Source organism: Hemibagrus wyckioides, linkage group LG03 (genome assembly GCF_019097595.1).
Source record: "Hemibagrus wyckioides isolate EC202008001 linkage group LG03, SWU_Hwy_1.0, whole genome shotgun sequence".
Lineage (NCBI taxonomy): Eukaryota > Metazoa > Chordata > Actinopteri > Siluriformes > Bagridae > Hemibagrus > Hemibagrus wyckioides.
The window spans coordinates 17,328,107-17,355,117 of NC_080712.1; the positions used below are offsets into that span (position 1 = coordinate 17,328,107).

At 39.1% G+C, this 27,011-nt stretch overlaps 2 protein-coding genes across 4 annotated transcripts; one reads left to right on the plus strand and one right to left on the minus strand.

Moving 5' to 3' along the window:
• Positions 1–335: 335 nt before the first annotated feature.
• On the plus strand, positions 336–24,776 carry ogdhl (oxoglutarate dehydrogenase L). Of its 2 annotated transcripts, XM_058377794.1 has the most exons (23): positions 336–556; positions 5,564–5,733; positions 5,898–6,068; positions 6,404–6,506; positions 8,527–8,642; positions 9,298–9,452; positions 9,663–9,809; positions 9,886–9,976; positions 10,078–10,257; positions 12,879–13,007; positions 13,142–13,321; positions 13,560–13,712; positions 14,357–14,459; positions 14,560–14,688; positions 15,421–15,571; positions 17,054–17,181; positions 17,705–17,883; positions 18,468–18,539; positions 21,332–21,457; positions 21,952–22,024; positions 22,122–22,285; positions 22,661–22,815; positions 23,145–24,776. In XM_058377794.1, exons 2-23 carry the CDS (start codon positions 5,575–5,577, stop codon positions 23,266–23,268), a joined length of 2,988 nt encoding a protein of 995 aa, XP_058233777.1. In that variant the 5' UTR covers positions 336–556; positions 5,564–5,574; the 3' UTR covers positions 23,269–24,776. The 2 variants fall into 2 exon arrangements, with proteins under 2 accessions (XP_058233777.1, XP_058233786.1); XM_058377803.1 differs by lacking the exons at positions 336–556; positions 5,564–5,733; positions 5,898–6,068; positions 6,404–6,506 and adding an exon at positions 8,773–8,977 and having other exon boundaries at positions 6,568–8,642.
• On the minus strand, positions 23,866–26,530 carry lg03h10orf53 (linkage group 03 C10orf53 homolog). Of its 2 annotated transcripts, XR_009203449.1 has the most exons (4): positions 26,283–26,530; positions 26,017–26,136; positions 25,342–25,444; positions 23,901–24,014 (listed from the first exon to the last, which is right to left on the minus strand). XR_009203449.1 is itself a non-coding variant. In XM_058377814.1 (3 exons), exons 1-3 carry the CDS (start codon positions 26,368–26,370, stop codon positions 23,935–23,937), a joined length of 288 nt encoding a protein of 95 aa, XP_058233797.1. In that variant the 5' UTR covers positions 26,371–26,527; the 3' UTR covers positions 23,866–23,934. The 2 variants fall into 2 exon arrangements, 1 of the variants encoding a protein (XP_058233797.1); XM_058377814.1 differs by lacking the exon at positions 25,342–25,444 and having other exon boundaries at positions 23,866–24,014; positions 26,283–26,527.
• Positions 26,531–27,011: the final 481 nt, after the last annotated feature.

Genomic DNA, 27,011 nt, shown 5'->3' on the forward strand with positions numbered 1-27,011 from the left:
TATAGAGTATAACACTAATACTGATATTATAATTTAGACGAGTGGGCATGGTTGTATGTATTTCTTCCTGCATGTGCTACAGTAAATTACCCCTTTGTGTGTGTGTGTGTGTGTATACACTCATGTGATGGTGCTCTGCAATGGCCTGGTGTCTCATCCAAGGCTCCAGATCCACTTTCCACCTGACCATGATAAAGCAGGTACTGAAGATGAATGAATCAGTTGTCTGATGTTCAGTAAGCTTCAGTACTACCGGTGTAACAATCAAATGGATGCAAGTGTCCTGTTCTTGTTAGTGTCCTAGTTTGCTCAGCTCTTCCCTCCCATCGGTCCATTTTCACGGTGTGCACAGTGACAGGTGAGCGCGCCTTCACGCGCAGGCCTCGCGCTTCCCGCCTTCCTGTTGTGTACTATAGCGGTACTGCTGCTGCCTGTACAGAGCTGCTGTTCTGCGCTATAGGACTTGACATTGCGGGATTTTCGGACACTCCACCTCGACTCACACACCCCAAGTCGGTGCTGAAACGGACCTTTAATCTTCGCATTACCTTCCAAGGTGACATTTCTCTTACCAAAATAGGTTAAAGGAGAAAGTGTGAAACGTAAATGTAATGCATTGCAGAGACCGCTAGCATTTACCGTGTTAATGTAAACCGCCGCAGACCAGATGCAGTAACTCTACACTGCAAATAATGCTACACTGTAAACACAGAGGATAAACCGGTGTGTGTCCGTGTTTCACACTGTCCGCTATCGGCGAGAGATATTATATTATAGTCTGAAGATTTACTCTATAAATAGTCTTTCAGCTGTACAACGAGTCGAGGATGCTTCTCGAAAGTAAAACTACGAAGAGTTAAAATAAATAAACAAACCCAGACACCACAATATGAACATGAGTAATGTGTATGTATTATGTTAAAGTATTAAATATGGTTTGCGGTGCGATTCCTCCCTCCAACCTGTGTGCACAGAGTTTTCATGTTCTCCCTGTGCTTCTCAGGTTTCCTCCCCTAGTCCGAAGATGTGTTGCAGGCTGATTGGCATCTTGGAATTGTCCATAGTGTGTGTGTGTGTGTGTGTGTGTGTGTGTTGCCGCACACCCTGTGAGGCAAAATCCAGGGTGTCCCCCTCCATGTGCTTTGAGTCCCCCAGGATAGGCTCCAGGTTCCTTGCAAACCTATGTACGATAAGCAGTACATAAAATGGATGGATATTTGATGATTTATTACACATTTCTTCTGCCAGTCAGCACCAGGGCCCTGGGATCAGCTCTTATTATTGATTTAAAACCAAATAAAGACAAGTAAGATTGGTTACTGATCCCTGGTCAACCCCATGGGCATGAGGCACCTCAGGACATTAGTTGTGGAGGAAAACCAGTAATGTAAGCCAGCTAATATTAGCTAGCTAGTTCGCCTACTGAACAGCTAAAGCTAGATTACACTAATCTCTAATACATACAGTATATATATATATATATATATATATATATATATATATATATATATATATATATATATATATATATATATATATATATATATATATATATACACTGTATGTATATATATATATATATATATATATATATATATATATATATATATATATATATATATATATATATATATATACACTGTATGTATATAATGTATGTATACTACTGCTCAAAAGTTTGGGATCACTCGAAAATGTTATTGTTTTCCAAGGAAACACACACAAAATTAGTCTGAATAGAAAATATAGTAAAAGAACAGGACATGTTGACATGTCAGAGTTAGAAATAATGATTTTGATGGAAATGATGAATGTTTTCTTCAAACTTTTCCTTCATCAAAAAAACACCTTTTGCAGCAATTACAGCCTGGGCATTCCCCACAAGATCGGTTGGTTGATGGAGTCTTCCTCCGTAGCTGAAATATGCAAGTGATCCCAAACTTTTGAGCATTATTGTATGTATATATATATATATATATATAATGTATGTATGTGTATATATATATATATATATATATATATATATATATATGTATATACAGGGGTTGGACAATGAAACTGAAACGCCTGGTTTTAGACCACAATAATTCATTAGTATGGTGTAGGGCCTCCTTTTGCGGCCAATACAGCATCAGTTCGTCTTGGGAATGACAGATACAAGTCCTGCACAGTGGCCAGAGGAATTTTGAGCCATTCATCTTGCAGAATAGTGGCCAGGTCACTACGTGATGCTGGTGGAGGAAAACATTTCCTGACTCGCTCCTCCAAAACACCCCAAAGTGGCTCAATAATATTTAGATCTGGTGACTGTGCAGACCATGGGAGATGTTCAACTTCACTTTCATGTTCATCAAACCACTCTGTCACCAGTCTTGCTGTGTGTATTGGTGCATTATCATCCCGATACACGGCACCGCCTTCAGGATACAATGTTGGAACCATTGGGTGCACATGGTCCTCCAGAATGGTTCGGTAGTCCTTGGCAGTGACGCGCCCATCTAGCACAAGTATTGGGCTTAGGGAATGCCATGATATTGCAGCCCAAACCATCACTGATCCACCCCCATGCCTCACTCTGGGCATGCAATAGTCTGGGTGGTACGCTTCTTTGGGGCTTCTCCACACCGTAACTCTCCCGGATGTGGGAAAAACAGTGAAGGTGGACTCATCAGAGAACAATACATGTTTCACATTGTCCACAGCCCAAGATTTTCACTGCTGGCACCATTGAAACCGATGTTTGGCATTGGCACAAGTGACCAAAGGTTTGGCTATAGCAGCCTGGCCATGTACATTGACCCTGTGCATTGAGCTCCCGACAGACAGTTTTGGTGGAAACAAGAGAGTTGAGGTGCACATTTATTTCTGCAGTGATTTGGGCAGCTGTGGTTTTATGTTTTTTGGATACAATACGGGTTAGCACCCAGACATCCCTTTCAGACAACTTCCTCTTGCGTCCACAGTTACTCCTGTTGGATGTGGTACGTCCTTCTTGGTGGTATGCTGACATTACCCTGGATACTGTGGCTCTTGATACATCACAAAGACTTGCTGTCTTAGTCACAGATGGGCCAGTGAGACGTGCACCAACAATTTGTCCTCTTTATGTCACCCATAATGTTGTGTGCATTTCAATATTTTAAGCAAAACTGTGCTATTACTCTGCTAATTAAACCTTCACACTCTGCTCTTACTGGTGGAATGTGCAATCAATGAAGATTGGCCACCAGGCTGGTCAAATTTAGCCATGAAACCTCCAACACTAAATTGGCCAGTGTTTCAGTTTCATTGTCCAACCCCTGTATATATATATATATATACATATACATATACATATACATATATATATATATATATATATATATATATATATATATATACATATACATATACATATACATATAATCAGTATGTATATACACTATATTGACTATTGACCAAAAGACCTGACAGTCCCACCCATCACAATGCAGTTGGAAGCACACAATTATACAGGATGTTATTATATGCAGTGCAGCATTACAGTTTCCCTTCACTGAAACTAAGGAGCTGAAACACGTTACAGCATGATAATGCCCCTGTGCACAAACTCAGGTCAAGTGCTTTGCTAAGGCTCTTAGTATAGAAGAACTCATAGCCTGCACACAGACTTGTCTTCAACCCCCTCAGCACCTTTAGGATAAACTGAAATGCTGGTGTCCTCACCGTAAATCAGTGCCTGAATCTCAATAATGCTCATGTAGCAGATTGGTTAAATTCCCACAACCACACTGCAAAATGTAGTGGACAGCCTTCCTAGAAGAATGGAGTTTATTATGGCAGGAGAATTGGGGTTTATGTCTGGAACAAAATGTTCAAAAAGCCCATGAGTGTCTGTATAATTTTGGCCATATAGTGTACTTTTCCTTTCCTTTGTTTCTTTTTTTTTAAGGCTGCTGGATGTAAATCTTAAGGATTTGGAGTTAAGAAGCCCAACTGCCAAGTCAATATATAGCTTTAATAAGGTTACAAATTGTTTGCTACATACTACAGTAAATAGTGCGTCTGAATATTAATGACTCTCACTGGTTTACTGATGTAGGCCTTGTCCTGTACAGAGTGGTATATGTTATAGAATGCTGAATTGAACAATAAGAGATTGTAATTTACTGCTGCTGTTATCATAGTTGCAGTAATACAGAAGCATTTACCGTATAAATAAACAAAACCTCTTGCCTTCAGTAGATTGTTTATTCAGCCAATTTTAGCTGACTAGCTCCCCGTGTCAGCTATGCAAGTTGTGTTTCTGATGGTGCCGAGGTCTGACCTAGTTTCTAAAACACTTGCTAAAACAACTATGTTTAAAGAGAAAGGAGTGCTGCGTGGATAGTGTGCTGTTCATGCAGGACTGTGATGTGAGCTTAGTCTCTGCTGTGCTGCCTGCAGCTCTGAGATTGATGCTAGCCCGCTTCAAGACAAGGGAAAAAAAAATAAATTCACACTATTTGGTCTTAAACACTTCTAGTGTGTGTATATTTATTATACAATTTGTGTTCTCATTGCATTTTGTTAATTGTTGAGTATATGTTGTTGCATTGCATGGCAACACAGTGCTCTATCAAGCTACGTTTTTTTTTTTCAGGAAATAATTTTTGTTGACAGAGCGAAAATAAACACATTTGGCCTCACTGTGTCTGAAATGCCAAATACTCTGCTATTTTACTATATAAAAAGTATAGTTTATGAAACTGTTGTATAAAATCAATATCACTCCTATTCATGCTGTTTTACTGAGTATAAAGTAATGGCATATGGTAATGGATGGAATAACTCACTTTTGTTTCTTGTATAGTCTTGAAGGAATTTGAAATGAGGAAGAAATACAATAAGTGCACAGGTTAAACAAACAACATTTGGAGATTGGTTTGTGGGACGATCGGCTCATGCAGGCACAACAAGGATTTTCACACTGTGGGTGAATAGACAGAACATGCTTTTATATCTAGCTTTTGGGGGCGGTGGTAGCTCAAGTGGTTAAGGCTCTGGGTTGTTGTGTTCAAGCCCAGCACTGCCAAGCTGCTACCGTTGGGCCCTTAACCCACCCTGCTCCAGGGTCACTGCATCATGGCTGACCCTGTGCTCTGACCCCAGCCCCCAAGGTTGGGATATGCAAAGAAAGAATTTCACTGTGCATTAATGTATATGTAACAAATAAAGACAGCTTAACAGTTGTGAAGTAAGTTGGAGAGGTATCAAGGCAGTCACTAATATATGCTCAAAGTGTAGCTGGATTCTTTACCTGGCTCTTTTTTAGTTACTAAATCTAGTTACAAAGTGACTAAGTTGGGAAACACTAGCGTACTTTAGACTGTCTCTTAGTCTTAGCTAACTTTGGCTGTGAGACAAGCATATAACCATATGTCTGAAAACTCCTGCAAAATAAACCTAGTGAATTATCTTTGCTTGTTTATTGACAAACAAAACTTATACACTGCAGCCTTAATATATTTTGGTCCACATTTGGTAAATTTAGTTATTAAAATGCATAACATTGTACTAATCACCTGGATTGATCCTGCCTCAGGCTGAACAGATATGAGTCGGTTTCACTCCCTGGCCTCTCTCAGGGGTCTGTGGTTGAGGGGACGAGTGTGGGACCCTCACAGAAGCTTTTCTTCTGGAGCACCTCTCAATACCAGCTATGTGGAAGAGATGTACTATGCCTGGCTTGAGGACCACAAAAACGTTCACAAGGTGTAGTAAATTCCAGCATGTTCTCTTATCACTAGTTAACAGATATTCAAAAAGACCAAACTTTCTTTTCTTACCTGCAGACTGATGTTCCGGGTAAAACAAAACAAACAAATATGGAACTTGAAACGGCGTGAACAATTTTAGATGTAGTCTTTCTGTCACAGTCTTGGGATGCCTATTTCCGAAGCACCCATGGCAACAGTCCAGCTAGAGCAGCAGGGGAGAGGCATTCGTCTGCTCTTCTCCATGGTCGAGCCATGTCACAGACTCCTGCAATGTCTCAGAAAGTGGTGGAGGATCATTTAGCTGTCTACAACCTTATCAGAGCTTACCAGGTATAAACACACACAGACTCTTATCAATAGACTAGAGAGAGAGACTGTATGTTCTCAGAATGCTTCTGGAGGTTTCCCCTGGTACAATGGTTTCCTCCCCTAGTCCAAAGACATTGTAGGCTGATTTGCATCTCTAAAGTGTCCATAGTGTGTGAATGGGAGTGTGATTGTGTAATGGGTTGACACCCCGTCCAGGGTCCCTTGCCTTGTGCCACAAGTCTTGTGGGATAGACTCCATGACCCTATGAAGGATAAGCATATGGATGGATGGCCAAACAATAAATGGACAATGGATGAATAGTTTTTCATTTGATAGTTTTCTGTGATCTCTGCAGATCCGTGGCCATCATGTGGCTCAACTTGATCCTCTTGGCATCCTCACAGCTGACAATGATTCTTTTGTCCCCTCGGATTTGATAACAACACTTGACAAACTTGGTAAGACATTTATTCCTCTTCCATGCTGTTAATGCTTCATAACTGTTAATAGTTCAGTATTTGTGAATAGATTTACTGATATTGTCAGGTAAGTAATCCATATGGCATGTGTGTCTAGAATGCAGTTCTAGAGAAATATGCTGACTGAAATCCTTGCTTATGAAAAATGGATGCCTATGGAAAGTCCTTGTGAATTATTGTATCTTTTTAATTGCTTATATATCTTTTATTTATCTATTATTTGTATTATTGAACAAACGGCTGCCGTAGTACAGCGCATGCATGTATTAAAAGAGCTCAAAGATATTTGGATTATTTGTAGGATTCAAGCAAAGCTTTATGATCTTACTTTTAGATAAACTGAACTAGTGGAAAGGTAACACGTGCCACACATTCACCGGCTGCTTAATCAGGCACACTATACTAATACTAGGTCAAGCTAGTGAGTCTGTGCCTACTACAGCCTCAGAGTCCTGTTCTTGGCTGACAGGAGTGGAACTACATGTGTGCTTCTGCTAGCTCATTCACTTCAAGGATGATGCATTATGCAAAGATGTTTTTCTGCTTACCACAGATATGTAAAGCGTGGTTATTTGAGATAACGTAGCCTTCCTGTCAGCTCAAACTAGTCTAATCATTCTTCCTTGATCTCTCTTATCAACAAAGTTGGGGACTATCCACAGAACCTCAGATTACCAGATGTTTTTGTTTTTTGCACCATTTCGTGCAACTCTAGAGACTGGTGTGTGTGTGTGTATGAGAAATTCCAGGATATCAGCAGTTTCTAAAATACTTAAATCAGCAGATTGTTTGGCAGCAACAGCCATTATGTTTGATGTGAACATTAACTGATATATGAAAAATGCATGATTTTATATAATGATCTGCTCCCAGATGATTGGCTGATTATATACCTGCATTAATGAACAAGGGTACAGGTGTTCCTGTTAAAGTAGCCAGTGAATATATTTTGTATTATTTTTGGAAAATTATGTGGCAGAAACACAGTGTTACTATTAAGTGACTATTAACTTTAATGCTCCAAAGCATATTGTACAGTGCAAGTAATCAGTAGACCTGACCTCTGGTTACGTTTCTGTTCTAGCTTTAAAATTTATTTATTTATATCCCAAATAATCAAGTGTACTGTTCCTGTGATTGGTCTTTCACTGTTACTTAACATGTGGCTCTGATTTTATTCAGGTTATTAAAATCTGATATGTAATATTGGTTCTTATTAAGTTGTATTGTACTTACTGGAGAAAGGGTGTGAGTTGTGTTTCATAAAGCACAGCTTAGTAACATGCCAGCCAAAAGATTGCTCATTCAGTCAGTTCAGAATTCACGGTGTTAGAGAGTGCTGGCTAGGGCTAGAACCATGCCCTAAACTGAAGAGCAGGTTCGGGTTAATGTTGTCTGAGGCAAAGGACCATAAATCTTCCCTTTTGTTCCCGTCATGCCCTATTGCTTTTAGTGCCAGCAAAATAAAAGGATGTAGGACATGGTCTCACAACAGATCGAAAAGAGAGAGTAATAGCCACTAAAGGGACTCCTCAAAACATACAACATTTTTTTCCATTCATATATACACATTATGCCGGGTCTTGTATGTCACACTGTATTTTGTCATGCTGTTACAAAAAGCCTCCACATAAGTAATGAAAGCAGATTTATAACCATTCAGCTCTAGTTACAGTTATCTGATCAAGTGCTATATTCTAAGTACTATTTATCTGTATCATGGCTTTAATTTCATTTTATGTATCTGTCTTCTCTTTTGTTTTTGCCCTGTTGAGCATCCCCAGTTCTCCTAGCAAATCCTGTCAGTGGGATTAAATACTAGATATTCTGGTTACCTGCATTGCATGGTCTTCCATTTTAGAATGGCTTAATGAGATATAATTGAATATCTTAATGATATTTTGAATAAACACAAAGCATGTGGTTTATCTTTAACTTTTAACTTGAATGTGCTAATACTTTCTCTACATTAATCACTACTTGCTAACACTATCACTAGGCTTCTATAGCTTGGATGAATCTGATCTAGACAAGACATTCCAGTTGCCATCAACGACATTTATTGGTGGTCAGGAGGCTGTACTTCCACTCAAGGAAATTATTTGCAGACTTGAGGTATGTAAATGCTGTTTTTTGTGCTATGTTTATACGTGTGAATGTATGTACACTGATCAGCCATAACATTATGAGCAGTGAGAGGTGAAGTGAATAACACTGCTTATCTCCTCATCATGGCACCTGTTAGCTCGTCCGTTAGATCGGATCACACGGGACAGCCTTCACTCACTGAAGATCCAGTCTGATCTCTGATCCAGTCGTCTAGCCATCACAATCTGGCCCTTGTCAAACTCTCTCAAATCTTTATGTTTGTCATAAGGATTTGAGTGAGTATACACACACAAACGTGTGTGTGTGTGTGTGTGTGGAGAAAGAAAGGATCTGCTAATGAGGTAATATCTGTGGGTCACCGGCTTGACACCAATATTGCAAGCAAGGGATATGCAACCAAATATAACAAAAATTTGGCCTTGCCATTCTAATGCAATAGTCGCAAAGAATGTCTGCCTAGAATTTACATAGATTTCAGCATTAATAGTTAAGCCCTTTTGTTTTGAAGCAGGTCCAAGCTTACAAAACTGTCAATATTTTATAAAATCATTTAAGGAACTTGGTTATTATTTTTGGTTTTACCATGTTTTTGAGATCATATACACTGAATCCTTAAAACAAAATAGCTTATATACCCTTATTTGTTTGTTAAACATTACAGGCATCTTACTGTGGTCATATTGGTGTGGAATTCATGTTTATTAACAATATGGAGCAATGCCAGTGGATCAGGCAAAAGTTTGAGACTCCAGGTATAATGAAATTTACTGAAGGAGAGAAGAGGACTTTACTGGCACGGCTAGTGCGTTCAACACGGTTAGTGTTTGCTGAACAGCCTTTAGCAATAGAGTAGTAGGAACTAGATTTTTAAATAGTGTTTTTTGTTCTGAATGACTAAATCAGTCAGTTTGGTGATTTTTGGTGATTTATTACATACCGGACATCAGTCCTTTGTTTCAAAGTGTAATTGTCTCAAGAAAAATAGCTGTAAGCTTTCATTTGTACTTTCTCTCATTGGTGATACAGCTTTGAGGACTTTCTGGCTCGTAAATGGTCTTCAGAGAAGCGCTTTGGCTTAGAGGGCTGTGAGGTTCTCATCCCTGCTCTGAAGATGATCATCGACAAATCTAGTGCAGCTGGAATTGACAGTGTAATCATGGGCATGCCTCACAGGTATATCTAGTTCATACTCAGAGTATATTTCATAGCTTGTATCAAAAGCAATAACAGCAGCATCTTTGCTACACAGAGGTCGATTGAATGTCCTGGCCAATGTTGTCAGGAAAGATCTCAATCAGATTTTCTGCCAATTTGATCCCAAACTAGAGTCTGCAGAAGAGGTACAATGTGACTTACCTAACTACCTACCTACTGCCTCAACCCTTTATGCTCTATTAGCATGACGGGTCTGAATGACATATATTTACATGTTGTTCTCCAGGGCTCAGGAGATGTGAAATATCATCTGGGTATGTACCATGAGCGGATCAACAGGGAAACGGATAAGAACATCACTCTGTCTCTTATGGCTAACCCATCTCACCTTGAGGCAGTGGATCCTGTCGTGCAGGGCAAAACTAAAGCTGAGCAGTTCTACAGAGGAGACAATGAGGGGAAGAAGGTAAGTATGAAATAGACAAGCATTTCTGGACTTAATAATGTGAAGCAGTTTGGGAAAATATGTTAGGTATCAATGACACCTCAAATATAAATAAATCTAACGTCCCCAAATTTAGCCAAATTAATGCTGATTTTATTATCTTTATAAAATAGGATTACAGCAAAGCTCTCATGAGGAAAAAAATGATGCCAGTTTAACAAGTGTGTCTGCAAAAAAACGCTGTAGGCTAGAATTACAAGTGGGTATAAAATAGGCAGTTTACATGGTCGTATTATTTTTTAGATTTTATTTATTATAAATGAAATAAAATCAAATCAATAAATAACAGCTGCTTCACCCTGTCTGCTTCTGTATCAGTAAATCATGCACTTCTGGACGTAACCAGACTGCTCTAACTTTTTTTATTTGTGGTTAAGATGCAAGCAAAAAGGAAACAGGAGGATTTAGGAAACTGTAGGGTTTTCCCAAGCCATCATACATATTTTAGGATTATACCGAATCACACAAGTACATGAAAAGAACATTTTACATTTACATTCAATGTCACTAAGATCTATAGGTCTATAAATGTCTATAGCTGTTTTTTTAACAGGACACAAGCACTGTTCATACACTATATTGCCAAAAGTATTCGCTCACCTGCCTTGACTCGCATATGAACTTAAGTGACATCCCATTCCTAATCCATAGGGTTCAATATGACGTCGGTCCACCCTTTGCAGCTATAACAGCTTCAACTCTTCTAGGAAGGCTGTCCACAAGGTTTAGGAGTGTGTTTATGGGAATTTTTGACCATTCTTCCAGAAGCGCATTTGTGAGGTCACACACTGATGTTGGACGAGAAGGCCTGGCTCTCAGTCTCCGCTCTAATTCATCCCAAAGGTGTTCTATCGGGTTGAGGTCAGGACTCTGTGCACGCCAGTCAAGTTCATCCACACCAGACTCTGTCATCCATGTCTTTATGGACCTTGCTTTGTGCACTGGTGCACAGTCATGTTGGAAGAGGAAGGGGCCAGCTCCAAACTGTTCCCACAAAGTTAGGAGCATGGAATTGTCCAAAATGTCTTGGTATGCTGAAGCATTCAGAGTTCCTTTCACTGGAACTAAGGGGCCGAGCCCAGCGCCTGAAAAACAACCCCACACCATAATCCCCCCTCCACCAAACTTTACACTTGGCACAATGCAGTCAGACAAGTACCGTTCTCCTGGCAACCACCAAACCCAGACTCGTCCATCAGATTGGCAGATGGAGAAGCACGATTCGTCACTCCAGAGAACGCGTCTCCACTGCTCTAGAGTCCAGTGGCGGCGTGCTTTACACCACTGCATCCGACGCTTTGCATTGCACTTGGTGATGTACGGCTTGGATGCAGCTGCTCGGCCATGGAAACCCATTCCATGAAGCTCTCTGCGCACTGTTCTTGAGCTAATCTGAAGGCCACATGAAGTTTGGAGGTCTGTAGCGATTGACTCTGCAGAAAGTTGGGGATCTCTTCGCACTATGCGCCTCAGCATCCGCTGACCCCGCTCCGTCAGTTTACGTGGCCTACCACTCCGTGGCTGAGTTGCTGTCGTTCCCAAACACTTCCACGTTCTTATAATACAGCTGACAGTTGACTGTGGAATATTTAGGAGCGAGGAAATTTCACGACTGGATTTGTTGCACAGGTGGCATCCTATCACAGTTCCACGCTGGAATTCACTGAGCTCCTGAGAGCGACCCATTCTTTCACAAATGTTTGTAAAAACAGTCTGCATGCCTAGGTGCTTGATTTTATACACCTGTGGCCATGGAAGTGATTGGAACACCTGATTCTGATTATTTGGATGGGTGAGCGAATACTTTTGGCAATATAGTGTATGTATTACCTATTAGATCTCTCAAGTTAGTAGTAATCAGTTAAAAGTGCTTAGGGTATTATCATCAATGCCCTTCTTTATTGTGTCTTAAAAAACTAATATTAGTACTGAGCTACAAAAATGCTGAAAGGATATCATTTTTCAGGTTATTATTGCATATGTTCATCAGATTTTATAGTGTGTGCACCAGATACTGTTTTCAGTTTATAGAATATTCTCTCCTATTCTATCATAATAAATTTATCTAGCAGTTATGTTCTAGCTGGTGAGTGAGTTTTTTATAATATATTAATTGTAATATATAATGTATAGTAATAGTAATATATTAGACATCCCATTAGTTAGCTAGTTTAATCTGACCAGGCTCATAGCATACCTTCGTAGTTCTCAGTGTAACTTGGCATGCTCTTCTTTAACCCCTTTTAACTTTTACTTCTTGTTAAGGGTGATCTTGTGAAGAAAGCAATGTCATATTTTACCTCATGACTAGCCAAAACCAGCAAAAGTCGTTAAATGTTGTGTAACTGAAATGATAATATCCAGTGCACATCCTGTCTGATATGTAGTAAATTTGTGATAGTATCTGGTGCGTACATGATATTATCTTGTGAGCATCCGATAATAGCCTGAAAACAAAATTAAACCATGTGCTTTCAGGTGCCCTGTAAAATGCTTTACTGCTGGTCAGGAAATATTTGTAAAAGATTGATTGGTTAAATGGGATACCAGTCTCATGTGATGCAAGTTTTTTTTTTTCTCAGGTGATGTCCATTCTCCTGCATGGTGATGCTGCATTTGCTGGTCAAGGAGTTGTGTATGAAACCTTCCACCTCAGTGAGCTTCCCTCATATACCACTCATGGCACCATTCATGTTGTTGTCAACAACCAGGTAATAATCAAGCCCCATATCTACATACTGTAAATGACCGTGACTGCCTTTATAGCAAAAACGGAAATTCTGCAGAAATTGTGTAGTGTTTGTTCAGACAAACTTCACCTGATAAATGAATGATCATTTACCAGATTGGCTTCACTACCGATCCGCGAATGGCACGCTCCTCTCCTTACCCCACTGATGTGGCTCGTGTGGTCAATGCACCCGTTTTCCATGTCAACGCTGATGATCCTGAGGCTGTGATGTATGTGTGCAGAGTGGCTGCAGAATGGAGAAATACTTTTAACAAGGACGTGGTCATTGATCTGGTGAGCACTAAGCTAAACACTCCTGAATGGCAGTTTGAAGCCGTCTGATGGCTGGATACACAACTGAGATTTTGGTATTGTATGAGTATTGTATCACACTCCTCAAGCACCACTGTTGATAAGCAGGAATAATAAACTCTAAAAAAAAAATGAATACAAAATGAACAATATAGTGGCCTAAAAGCTAAAAGTGTTATTTATTACACTTTCATGGTGGATACATGTGTATGTGTTGCAGGTTTGTTACCGGCGCTTTGGCCACAATGAAATGGATGAACCCATGTTCACTCAACCTCTCATGTACAAGCAAATCCGTAAGCAGGAGCATGTACTAAAAAAATATGCAGACAAGCTCATTTCTGAGGGAGTGGTTACTCTGCAGGAGTTTGAGGTTTGTCAAACTATAATGTCAAATTAAACTCATCTTTAATGTGATGAATTAATTTTGTTTTCATTCATTTTTTTTTTATTTTGAATGCCCTGTGATTTTTTTGTTCAATTTGACCTCTTGCGTAGCCAATAAGATTCATGAAAAAGCTGATCTCTCTTACTGGTACATGAGTAAATGTGTTAATATTTGTGTTTTCTATCCAGACAGTTTTCAATTGTTGAGGAATTGTTGTGATGAATCTTTACATTGATGATGCCACATTTACACTCACTGGCTGCTGCTCAAATTTATCCTACCCCCACTCTGTCTAGATCTACTGTAGAAAACACAAAGCTTGAACCCAGCCATCCTTCCACTGGGCATGGCTGACATTCTGTCTGGCCCAGCGACAGCTCGTTTTATTTACAAGCGCATCACTGTCACTCTCCGTTCACTGCCGTAGCTCAGGGGAATATACTGAGGGAATAAATTGTGACTTACAGCTCACTGTTTTCTGTGTTCCATAGCACTTACGAACCTTGTCTAATGAATCATTTGTCACAAATGTGTTAAGCAAATGTGTTTTTTCTGATAAAGATGGTAGATGTTGAGTGCAACATTTTGCACACAATCAATTATATTGATATCCTGGCCAATGTTCACAGGAGGAAGTGGCTAAGTATGACAAAATTTGTGAAGAAGCATACACCAGCTCCAAAGATGAAAAGATACTCCACATCCGTCACTGGCTGGACTCACCCTGGCCAAGTACCTGTTATTTTTCTTTTCATCTGAAACTAAAAAATACTTAATAGTCAAACTGGAGTTTTACTCAAAAAAAAAATATTTGAAACATTTCTGTATTTAGAATTCTTCACAGATGAGGGGGAACCAAAGTGTATGAGCTATCCTCCCACAGGGCTCCCCGAGGATGTCCTGAAGCACATCGGCCAGGCTGCCAGCTCTGTCCCTCAGAAAGATTTCTCCATTCACAGTGGTGAGCCTCAGATGTTTAACAATCTAACAGATTTTGTTGCATCTGTCTACTGTATCTGATTTGTTTCATCCTTCACACACCAGTGCTGCGATAGTGGGGTTATGGACAATTAGCAAAGCTCACAGTGATGCTGCACCAGTTCTGGAGTGCCTTGATCTACACAGCTGTGATGCAGCTACACTCAGGGACCATTAAACTAAACCAGCAAGCTTCAGTCTGACAACTCTAAACACTGCTAAATCATCCTAATCACCAGCTATTTCAAACAAAGCTTCTTTATGGCATGCCCCTAAGCACATCTTTTAAACACCAGTCACTATGTACAGCCTCTTTCCTACCCATTTTCATCCATGACCTCAATTTATGGTCTACGCACATTTTAGTACATTATGGATGATTTATTTCATGATTTATAAATGGCTGTTCTTTATAGCTTTCATCTTTTTTCTTACTTTAAGCATGATTAGGGAGTAATGATATTTCATTACTTAATCCTGATTAAACAGTTACTTGACGTTTTTTGGTGAATGAATGTATATTGACGTCTAGCAGAAAGAATTAGAAGAAATATTATTTACCCAGATCCTGTGTAATTTTAAAGATGTCCAATTTGTCCTATGCATATGATTCTAAGTGGATAATCTATAAAATTATTTTTCTCTAGTAAAATAAATAGACTGCACCTGGATTTTTGGCATCTTCACTTTCATGTCTGCCTCTCTCAAATCCCAGGAGTGTCGAGGATCTTGCGAGGCCGTGCCGACATGGTTAGCAAGCGTACAGTGGACTGGGCTCTTGGGGAGTACATGGCCTTTGGTTCCCTGCTGAAGGATGGAGTTCATGTGAGACTGAGTGGGCAAGATGTAGAGAGAGGAACATTCAGGTGGGCGTACAAATACAGCGCACCAGCATACTGAACCCACAGTACCTAAATCAGCTTACACTTAATCTGAGCTGTGATGCAGAAAGATTTTAAGTTGTGACTAAAAGATTTTAACTGAATGGTACAAACAAAGCATTCTGTGATTGCATTCATCAGTTTCATTGACTTGAAGAGGAGAGTGAGCTTACGGTCTCATCATTCAGAATGGAAGAGGGAAGCTCTCTGCACCACAGCTTCATTTAATGTCTAAACAATGACAGATGACGTCAGTTTCTCTCAAAGAAAACTCCCCTGGGAGAGAAAGAGATGCCCACATGGTGTTGTCACGGTACTGCTTCTGTTGGCGTCGAAGGAAACCTGTTTGACAACACCCCACAGCATCACTACCTAAGATGCACACACTGCCAGTCCCAGAGACATAATAACCACTATGTTTACTTTCCATATTTTTCTTATACATATATATAGCTTCCTGAATGAAATCTGTTTTGTCCTTGTGTCAAGAAATACAGGTTTGTAAAGAGGAAATGAGAGGTAGAAGCTGTTGTCTCGTGAGCCTGTTTATTGATGAGAATTGTCTGTAGGCTGATGCATTCACTCAATGCCGCCTGGCTTTCTCCAACCCTGGGGAGTGAACATATCACCGTGCCTTTAGTTTAGTCTCTTGTCTTTACCTAACAGCTATGAGTAATTGATTCTTTGTAAAGGTTCGCCGGTGTGTTTAGTTCTCCTGACTGATGTAGCTAGACAGTTGAAGAAGACGGTGCTAGTGCAGCGTGGCACAAAAAGATACGTTCACAGCTGTGTTTAAATGAGCACGGCAAATAGTCTTCAATTAGGGCTAATTCCCTCACTTTTGCTTTTCTACACCCTTCATTTCAGTTTATTTATTAGTGTGAATTACCTACTGCATCTGTGACTCATTCTTTCAAAAAATCATGTGTGTTTAATAAACTTTAGGTTCACCAAGACTTTTTGTTTCCTGTTACTTAACATTCATTTTATGTTGTGACAAAGGACAATAGGGTGTGTGCAATCTCTGTGATTCTGTTTAATTAAAGTCAGTCTTTTTCTGCAGCCACCTGACACTTGGATATTCAGTAACTACACAGACCTCAGTTTGAATCGAGCTGCTACATCATTACTGTGATGTTTAAGAGATTGTCAATGCTTGTCTCTTTGCATTGAATTTGATGGCAGATTTAAACATCACATCTGAGTGACCTAGCAAAGCTTATCACATCAACTCTATTATTACCTCCTATCTCTTCCTTTCTTTAGTCTCTCTCTTTTTTAAGTAACTAAGGAAGAAAAGACATTCTATTGTGAACTGGCCACACAGAAAAATGAAGCAATAGCACAAATTTGCCAGCTTTGTAACAAACACAAGAAGTGCAATCACAATAAAAAGGATTGTTTTGATAGATAGCTTATGTGTACATTTTGCAGTACTGGATCATAATGCCCACTTTGACTTTGCAGTCATCGTCATCATGTCCTGCATGATCAGGAAGTGGATAAGCGCATTTGTGTTCCAATGAACCACCTATGGCAGAACCAAGTTCCTTACACAGTGTGCAACAGCTCCCTGTCTGAGTATGGAGTTTTGGGTAAGAAGCCACTAGTGCACAGTACCCCAGGTGTCTGTACAGTATGTTTTCTGAAATACAGTCCCCCTCCGAAACTATTGAAACAGCAAGCTCAATTCATTTGTTTTTATTTGTGTTCAAAAAATGAATATGAGAAGAATGTTTTAGAATTTCATCTTTTTTTGTCCCAGTATTTAAATGTAGATGAATTAAACAACATTAAAAAAACTGAACCTTTTAAATTAGACCACCCAATATTCAGGCAAGCAAAAGTATCGGTGCAGATAAGTATTAAAGTAAATTAAATGAAACACTTAATATTTGGTTCCATATCCCTTGCAATAACTGCATCAAGTCTGCAATTCAAAATGAAATCAAAATGTCTTTGGTGTATAGCACAAACAAATGAATTGTCCTTGCCTGTTGTAATTTCCGAGACTAATAATACACAGCTAGTTATTTGCTGGTATAGTTTTATTTGTTAGTTTGATACATTCTTATGATTTTAACTTGCATTTAATGTATGTGTTGTGTGCTGGAATAGGTTTTGAGCTGGGTTTTGCTATGGCCAGTCCCAATGCCCTGGTTTGCTGGGAGGCCCAGTTTGGCGATTTCCACAACACAGCACAGTGCATCATAGACCAATTCATCAGTTCAGGTCAGGCCAAGTGGGTTCGGAACAATGGCATCGTCCTTCTGCTACCCCATGGGATGGAGGGAATGGTCAGTCTACTAAATCTTTATAAACCTCAATTTCAGGGTAGTACACAATACACTACTATATGATGTATGCCAGGTCACAAGAACACACTTAAGACAAAGGAATGAAAAGTTCTGGCAAGCCTATTAGGGGATTTGAATACAAATGTCTAGCTCTGCTTATATACATGCATGTTAAGGTTTTGTAAATGAAACACATGTAATCATGTATGATGGTTGTGTAATACTTTCATACATTATTAAAGTTTATTGCTGGGTTATTTTTTCCCCCTGCCCTGATAAGTAGAGCTACAGTCATGTGCATTTACAATGATACACAGCTACAATGATGCAGTTGTTATTTAAGTAGCTGGGGGTTTCCAGTTATGTGAGTCTTAATAAACTCCATTCTAACTGCTGAAGCGAGCCTGTACCTGAGAACAAATTATCATGGCCTTGTTTCTCTTCACTCTTTAAGGCAAAGTAATTGCATAGAGATCAATAGTGATGACTCAAGTTTGTCAGGGCCTTTGCAAACGAGCACATCTTTCTTCAGCTTAGCTTGCTTTGTGATGTGTGTGTGTATGTGTGTGTGTGTGTTTTACCAGGGCCCAGAGCACTCGTCAGCAAGGCCTGAGCGTTTCTTGCAGATGTGCAAGGATGACCCTGATCGCTATACGGTGAGTAGATGCTTCTGTAATGATCCATTATTGAAACCCATTTGTTGCACATTTGTTTAATGCTTAACAAGACAATCATTAATGTCTTCTGCTTTCCAGTCTTTTTTTTCAGTAGAGTGCAAAGATAATTATATAACCATAGAATATTAACTCATTCAATAATTTTATTATTTCATGTTTGTCCTCTCCTATTAAACAATTTGTTGACTACACTCAGCCACAAAATAATTCCTCTGTCTCTCTTTATACACAGCAAAACTAGAATTTTGCATTTCCAGAAGAAAATGCGTGTGATTGCGAAAAGCAAAGCAATACGTTGCTTAAAATATTGCAGTACATTGTCAAATAGTATATATAAGCTAAAGTCACAGTTAAAAAAATTTCAGGTAGTTTATGTGGCTGTAGAGTAAGAATTCAAGCTGTAGGAACAGTTTAAAGACGATGCGTCCTTAAAAAAACTCTACCCTCACTCTAGCTCACGAAACACACACACACACACACACACATACACATAGTAGCGTTCTGAAGTCTAAAATATAAAAATATAAAATAAACTATAATACTTAGCATGAAAAGTAATAGCACAACATGAGCAACATTTTGGAACCATGTTTCTAGCTATTACCGTTTAAGCGATATGTTGCTTAAACTATTGCAAGAAATTCTCAAATTATATATATACACTACTCACAAAAAGTTAAGGATATTCGGCTTTCGGGTGAAATTTCAGGATGCACCTAAAATGCACTATAACCTTTACAGGTGAACTTAATTTGACCTTCTCTACACTTTTGAATGCACATGTCCAACTGTTCAGTGTTTCAGTAGTTTTTGCATAACTTGCTGTTCTCTAAAAGGTGTTTAACGAAAAAATTCACAGCTGGTGTTTGATCCATGAATTCGACCAATAAATTTTCTGGTTCAATTAGAATTGGTATTTAAAAAGTCCTCTTCATCATGTTGTTCACATTTTGACATCATGAGACCAAGACAACATCTACAGTAACAATTGATCAACAGTACCTCGCTATTGAGAGGCTTCAAATAGGATGTTCTCAGAGGGAAGTGGCCACTGAGCTTAGAGTGTCACAGAGTGTCATCAGCAGGTTGCGACAGAGAAACAGAGAGACTGGAAGTCACAGAAAGGCATAGAAGTGGACGTCCTTTGGCCACATCCCACGTTGATGACCGCTTCATTGTGAACAGTGCCCTGCGGAACCGGATGATGAATGCCACTCAACTCCAGGCACATTTAAGGGAGGTGAGAGGCACTCAAGTGTCACGTCAGACCATTCGAAACCGTTTACATCAGCGTGGTCTGCGTGCTAGATGACCTGCAAGGGTACCCGACCACACCACCAGGCCAGGGAGCATTTACGCCGGACGAGGGACCAGTGGGCCTCAGTGCTGTTCTCTGATGAAAGTCGATTCACACTGAGCAGAAATGATGGCCGCCAACGATATTGGAGATATCAAGGAGAGCGCTATGCATCAGCCACTGTTGTGGTGGTGTTACAGTCTGGGCAGGTGTGTCTACTCAATACAGAACTGCCCTACAGCTTGTGAATGGTACAGTGACAAGCCAATACTACTTGAATAACATCATTAATCTAGTCATTGTGCCCCTGCATGAACAACACAGGCCTAATGTCATCTTCATGGACGACAATGCTCCAGCTCATCGAGGTCACATCATTAGAGAACGGCTGCTGGAGGCTGGGGTACCTCAAATGGAGTGGCCTGCACTTTCTCCAGACCTGAATCCCATAGAAAACCTATGGGATCAGCCGAGTCGCCATGTGGAGGCTCGTAACCCTGCACCCCAGAACCTCAGAGACCTGAGGGCCACCCTTCAAGAAGAGTGGAATGCCATGCCTCAGCAGACAATAAGTCGACTCGTGAACAGCATGAGACATCGTTGTCAGGCTGTTATTGATGGTCAAGGGCACATGACAAATTATTGAGACATTGACATGTTTTGTTGTGGTATACCCACCACTGTTGTTGGCTTTTGTTTCAATAAATTGTTTGAGATGAGGAAATCACCATTGCATGCTTCTACTTAAATGCCCTACATTCATGATATAATATCACTGTAGTGTGAACTTTTTACATTTTCCATAAATTTCACCCAAAAGCCAAATATCCTTAACTTTTTGTGAGTAGTATATATATACACATACATATATATACATACATATATATATATATATATATACACTGTATACACAAGTCTGAGCGGGTCTCGAACCCGGGTCTCCAGCATGATGCCTTTGCTTGTATGCAGCTGTCTTACAACAATATTGTTTAAGACCAACGTTAAATTTGACCACAACACGATTCCAGTTGTAGGTATGGTGACTGTTGTTGAAGATAAGACTTTGTGGGATTCTTTAGGAGAGGGATTTCTGTAGGAGTTTTTTTTTAGAGCTACTATTGTCTAATAGCTTTTCAAACATAACAAATGCTAAAAATCAACTTCACTGCTGATCTGAACTGTGTTTTCTCCATGGTAATTGATGACAATGTGATTTTACATGTTTTATTTTTGGCACACAATTGTAAAAATATCTTTACAATGATTTGTTTGCATGCATTTTAAACAATCCTCTGTAAGTTATACACGTTGATAACTTAAAATGTTTTCATGATAATGATTATAAGAGGAAAAGTGAATAGATTGCTTGAATGAAGAACCTGAATCATTGTGAGATTTTTGCCCAAACTCAGTAATTCTGGAGCTGACCTTTTACCTAATTTAATAAGCTGTATTTTACCTACCTATAATCAAGGAATTCACTGGAGACTTCGAGGTCCAACAGCTTTATGACTGTAACTGGATTGTGGTCAACTGCTCGACACCTGCTAACTATTTTCATGTGCTGAGAAGGCAGATCTTATTACCATTCAGAAAGCCAGTAAGAATTATTTTATTTTTCTTATATATGTTGAAACCAAATACTGTATTAATTTATTACTATATTTGATTGTAATAAAGTCACAAAGGTTTGGCTAGTCACATACAGTGACTGGTATAGTTGTCATTTTTGTATTATAATAACAGCAAAAAAGATAAGAAGAAATCTGATGGGCATAAAACTTGTAACAGCATAAGCTGAAAGTTTCAGGATTCTCCCCACACTCATGACTTTCCGCTACAGTAATTGTCTAAAGTGCTCCCCAGTTACAGATAAATGCAGTGCTTTGTGGAGCATGAGAAAATCTCTTCCTGAGCAAATTAAACAGGCTGTCTGGGGACACCACAGTCTGCTTTGTACAAAAGTTCTCTTAATTTATTGTTTTGGTTGGATTCACAGCTCAGAGGTTTATTTACAATATGCATTCCTTAAAGTGAAACTACTAAGAGCTGGACTTCTCTTTCACTATGATTGACATCTTATTTTCTCCTCAGCTAATTATTTTCACTCCAAAGTCCTTACTGAGGCTCCCTGAGGCCCGCTCCAGCTTTGATGAGATGACCCCAGGTATGAGAAAATATAAATCTGGATTTGGATTGATCTGCCTTATTTTTTTTTATAAAAGGAAAAGAAAAGTTAATGTGCTTATTTGTTTTGTTTTCAGACACCAAGTTCAAAAGAATCATACCAGATGAGGGTCCTGCATCTAAAATCCCAGAAACTGTAAAAAGGGTCATCTTCTGCACTGGCAAAGTCTACTATGAGTTAGCAAAAGAGAGACAACAACTTGGACTGGAAGATAGGATTGCAATTGTCCGAATGGAGCAGGTTAACCGCAATCATTTCTAAAGTGCACTTTAAAATACACCATATTCACATAGTCTTTTATTTCATTTAGGAATTTAACAGTTAAATGATCACAAATAGTAAAAACTATTAGAAATTGACCACAAACATTAAGTCTGTATATGCTGTTTATAAAGATATAAGAGTTCCAGTTGAGTTAACATGGATAAAATCGTACAGAAAGTCAGTGGATAATGAGGGGTGCATTCTGATATATTGAAAAACAGTTATTGGATGCATATTAAGGCCAAAATATCTGTAAACTACAGTATATGGCCAAACGTGGTCAACTTTCTTGTGGCCACAAAGGCAGAAGCACACAGTTGTTTAATTTTGATTTAACATCTCGATTTTCAGATATCACCATTTCCGTTTGACCTTGTCAGGAAAGAAGTTCAGATGTATGGTAATGCTGAGCTGATATGGTGTCAGGAAGAGCATAAGAACATGGGTTATTATGACTACATAAGACCACGCTTCCTTAGTGTGCTCTCCAACAAGAAACCAATATGGTGAGTCCTATCATTTGATGAATTTACATGATTCTTGATCTTTTTTTATATTGATGTTATATTGAACATGGCTTGATGCTTATATAAAATGTTTGAGACCAATCAATTATTATTTACTGTACATTTGTTGGTTGGATAAAAGAAAAAGAGACCTTTGTGATATGTAATGAACATTTTGATGATCTAAATAAAATTCTTAGGAGTAAATGTTTTCATGGAAATGTATTTGTATACATTGTATTTGTATTTATTTGTGTAGTATAAATATTACAACGTAATACTTAAGGATGGTAACAGTCAAGCATTTTTTACCCCTGTCCCTCTCTCAGGTACGTTGGTCGTGACCCTGCTGCAGCTCCTGCCACAGGAAACAAATTCACACACCTGGCAGAGCTGAAGAAGTTCATGACCACTGCATTCAACCTCAGTGCATTTGATGGCAAGAGCTTTTAATGCTAATGAACTACTTACTCTAAATATTCCTTAGAATTGGTGCTTTAACCTCATGGAAACCTTGCTTTTAAAGCACAATGCGTACATAGCAATAGGGTGATCCTATATCATTCAGGTTTTGATTGCCTTGTTCATCTGTTTTAGGAACTAATATAGACATGTTTAGTCATATTCAAGAACTAGTACAGAAATGAATAGAATATGATATTAGAATACATGTGTGCATCAGTGCTTGGAGTATTTAGAGTAGAATTTATCACAGTGCTTTTGATCTCAGGTTATTTTTGCCTACACTACTTATTCTTTTCCCACATCTCTCATCATTTTGTGCAAAACCTGGCATCAATCTGAGACACCGAACAGATGGTGTAGTGACAAACAGCAATATTCTTTATGGCCACCATGATATACTTAGTTGCTCCTAAATTACAATTGTCCACTTGGGACTATGAGGTAGGGCTAGTGTGCTTATAGTATATGATTCAACTAAAGGATAGAAACCACATAGTCTTAGGTAAATATCTTGACAATAAATTAACATGACAGTTTGATCCTGGCCATGTCTGAGCTCTTCAGCATTAATGCTATAAAGTTCCAGTTACAAATAAGTACAGTAATATGTTAATTTCTTTGTCTTTTTAATCAGTATTACAGGATATATATATATCATATTTGGTGTTGTTGGTATGCATTCCTCACTGCTTCTATGGCCTCTTGGCACAGTGGATCAAGCCTCCCATCACCTCCTAGTAAAACAAGAACTGGTCAGATATTTTCAGTATGTAAACACCACATACACTATGTGGCCAAAAGTATGTGAACATCACACCCATATGTGGGTCTTTTCCAAAATTTTCCCTTCACTGATTCTGAAGGGGCTCAAACACGTTCCAGCATGACAATACCCATTTGCACAAATAAATGTTCATAAAGACAGGCCTTCTTGTCTGACATCACTACCTGACCTCACTAAGGCTCTAGTGACTAAAGGAGCACAAATCCAAGCACAAAGCCTTCACAGAAAACTGATAAATCTGGAATATGATGGCCAAAAAGCACATATAGTCAAGTGGCCATATACTTACATACATACAGCTATGAATTGTTTAAGTCTTAATGGCAGATTACTTGGTTTTCGTGCATATTTTGTAATTCTATATAAACTAAAATATTGCATAAGTTGGTTAGCTGCAACAACAAAAATTCAGCAGCCTTAAAATCCTGTTCTGAGATGTAGATCAGTAAATAAGTTTACTAATTTAAATAGATTTGATGACTGACTTGTGAGCACACAAATTTGTAAGATCACCAGTGAGTTTGGTTACATTCATGAACCTGTCAGTCAACTGTTAAATGCCAGTGCAGCATCCCTGTTCAATCCCGAGTTCAGCTTACTGTCTCTATGGAGTTTTGCATGATCTGTCCATATCTGTGTAGATTTCCTTCAGGTTCTCTCAATTCCCAATAAAATGTACCAGCACTAACTGGTAACTGACAATTCTAAATTACCCCAATGTGTAAAGGAGTGTGTCAATGTGTTTGTGTATGGTGTCAGTAGGATGTATTCCTGCTTCATTCTCAGTTTTCCCGGGATAGGCTCCATCATGACCCCTCACCAATATAATGTGGTAACTAAAGATGAATGAATGAATGAATGAATGAATGAATGAATGAATGAATGAAATGCAGTGCAACAGTTTACAGTTGTGCTCAAAATTTTGCATACCATGGGAAAACCTGTTTTTAAAGAAAGATGAGTAAGAAGGCAAAACAAGTTTAGTTTATTTCTTATAGGACTCTGGTTCATATGTAAGGCATAACAGAATGGCACAATCATCAAACAAAGCATGAGAAAGAAAATGAGGAAATAATCCCTGTTCAAAGCATCCAGTTTAATCCTGAGCAATTCTTCTGGCAGTAGTGGGTGAAATCTTTCTTGGTCTACCTGACCGTGGCTGAGTATCAACAGACAGAACCTCTTATTTTCCACCTCATTATCAGAGTTTGTACAGTACTGACATTTTCAAGAGATATGTTTTTATATCCTTTTCCTGCTTTAAAAAGTTCAACTACCTTATTAGGCGGGTCCATTGGCAGTTCTTTTGTCTTCCCCGTGGTGCAGTATCCAGCCGAGTCAGTGCATCACCTCAGGAGCTGAGAAACTCACTGACTATTTCTACACAGACACCAATTACAATTACAATAAGTCACAGAAGTGGAATCTTCCCTTTAATAACCAGTTAAACCTCTGTGTGTCAACCTGTGTGGCCAAACAGTCAAGGATATGTAAACTTTCGATCAGGGATGATTTAACTTATCATTAGGTTTTAAAAAGGAGTCAAACAACTATGTGATAATTAAATGACTTCACGTGACCACTATCCTCAAATAAGAAAAAAATCTTTTGCATCATCAGTCATATTTTCCAAATAAATGGCAATGTTTAACAATTTCTTTCAGGGTATGTAAAGTTTTGAGCACAACTGTATATTAATACTATAAATAGATTAGGAAATTAATGGGACCATCAAGTGCACTAAATGCGTCACAATATAAAAGCATTTATAAATGTGAAGTTCTTGTTATTTATACTTAAATATATAATATATAATTATAGTAAACCTACTGTTCCATTTCATTCATTATGTTGAACACGTTTGTGTCATTCTGGGGTGTAAAATTGTCCACTTTTACACAAATTGCTGAACTTCTTGATACTACTGGGATTGAGATTGTGGGTTTTATTACCAAACTCCAGTTTGTTGATGTCGCATTTATAGACGCTTTCTCCATGAACCACCATCTCCACCTGGTTCCAGTCAGGCGCTTCCTCAAGAACACACACGTAGCCGCAGTCTCTCAGAACCGCTGGTGAAAAGAAAAAGATACAGAGACAAGCACAGCCATTTTACTCTAAGCTATGATTCACTGTGATGTACTTTACGTTGATTTTCCCCTACACTTAATTCCAACAGAAAGGCTGCTAGCGCTAACTAGCCAAAAGCCGCATGAACCTTGCAGGCCTTCTAGGCGGAAAGTCTTGTGATTAACAACTCCACACGATTCGTATGGACCATAACGCACAGTGACCAGTGAAGACATCTGGCATAATCTCGCTTTTTACTGCCCAAACCGCAAAATAGCAGCACACCGTACCGCACTGACAAACTAACAGCAGCGCACCTTGCCTGTGTGTCTTACTGGTGCGGTTTCCCTAGCAACAGACAGTCACGAGACACAAATCCCCCGGCATTCAGAAACTAAGTATGAAGTGCAAGACTGAAATGTCTTTATTATCCCCTATTTAAGTACACTACATAGGGTATGAAATAATAGTTTTAACCGTCACTGAACTGCCGTTGCATCTGTCAGCTTCCGACATCTAGGAATTAGTGCTAATGAACTCAGAAACTCCACTGACCCATAACGACGATCAGGCATAACATTATGAGCAGTGACAGGTGAAGTGAATATCACTGATTATCTCCTCATCATGGCACCTGTTAGTGGGTGGGATATATTAGGCAGCTAGTGAACATTTTGTCCTCAAAGTTGATGTGTTAGAATCAGGAAAAATGGGCAGGCGTAAGGATTTGAGAGAGTTTGATGAAGGGTCAAATTGTGATGGCTAGACGACTGGATCAGAGCGTCTCCAAAACTGTAGCTCTTGTGAGGTGTTCCTGGTCTGCAGTGGTCAGTATCTATCAAAAGTGGTCCAAGGAAGGAACAGTGGTGACCCGGCG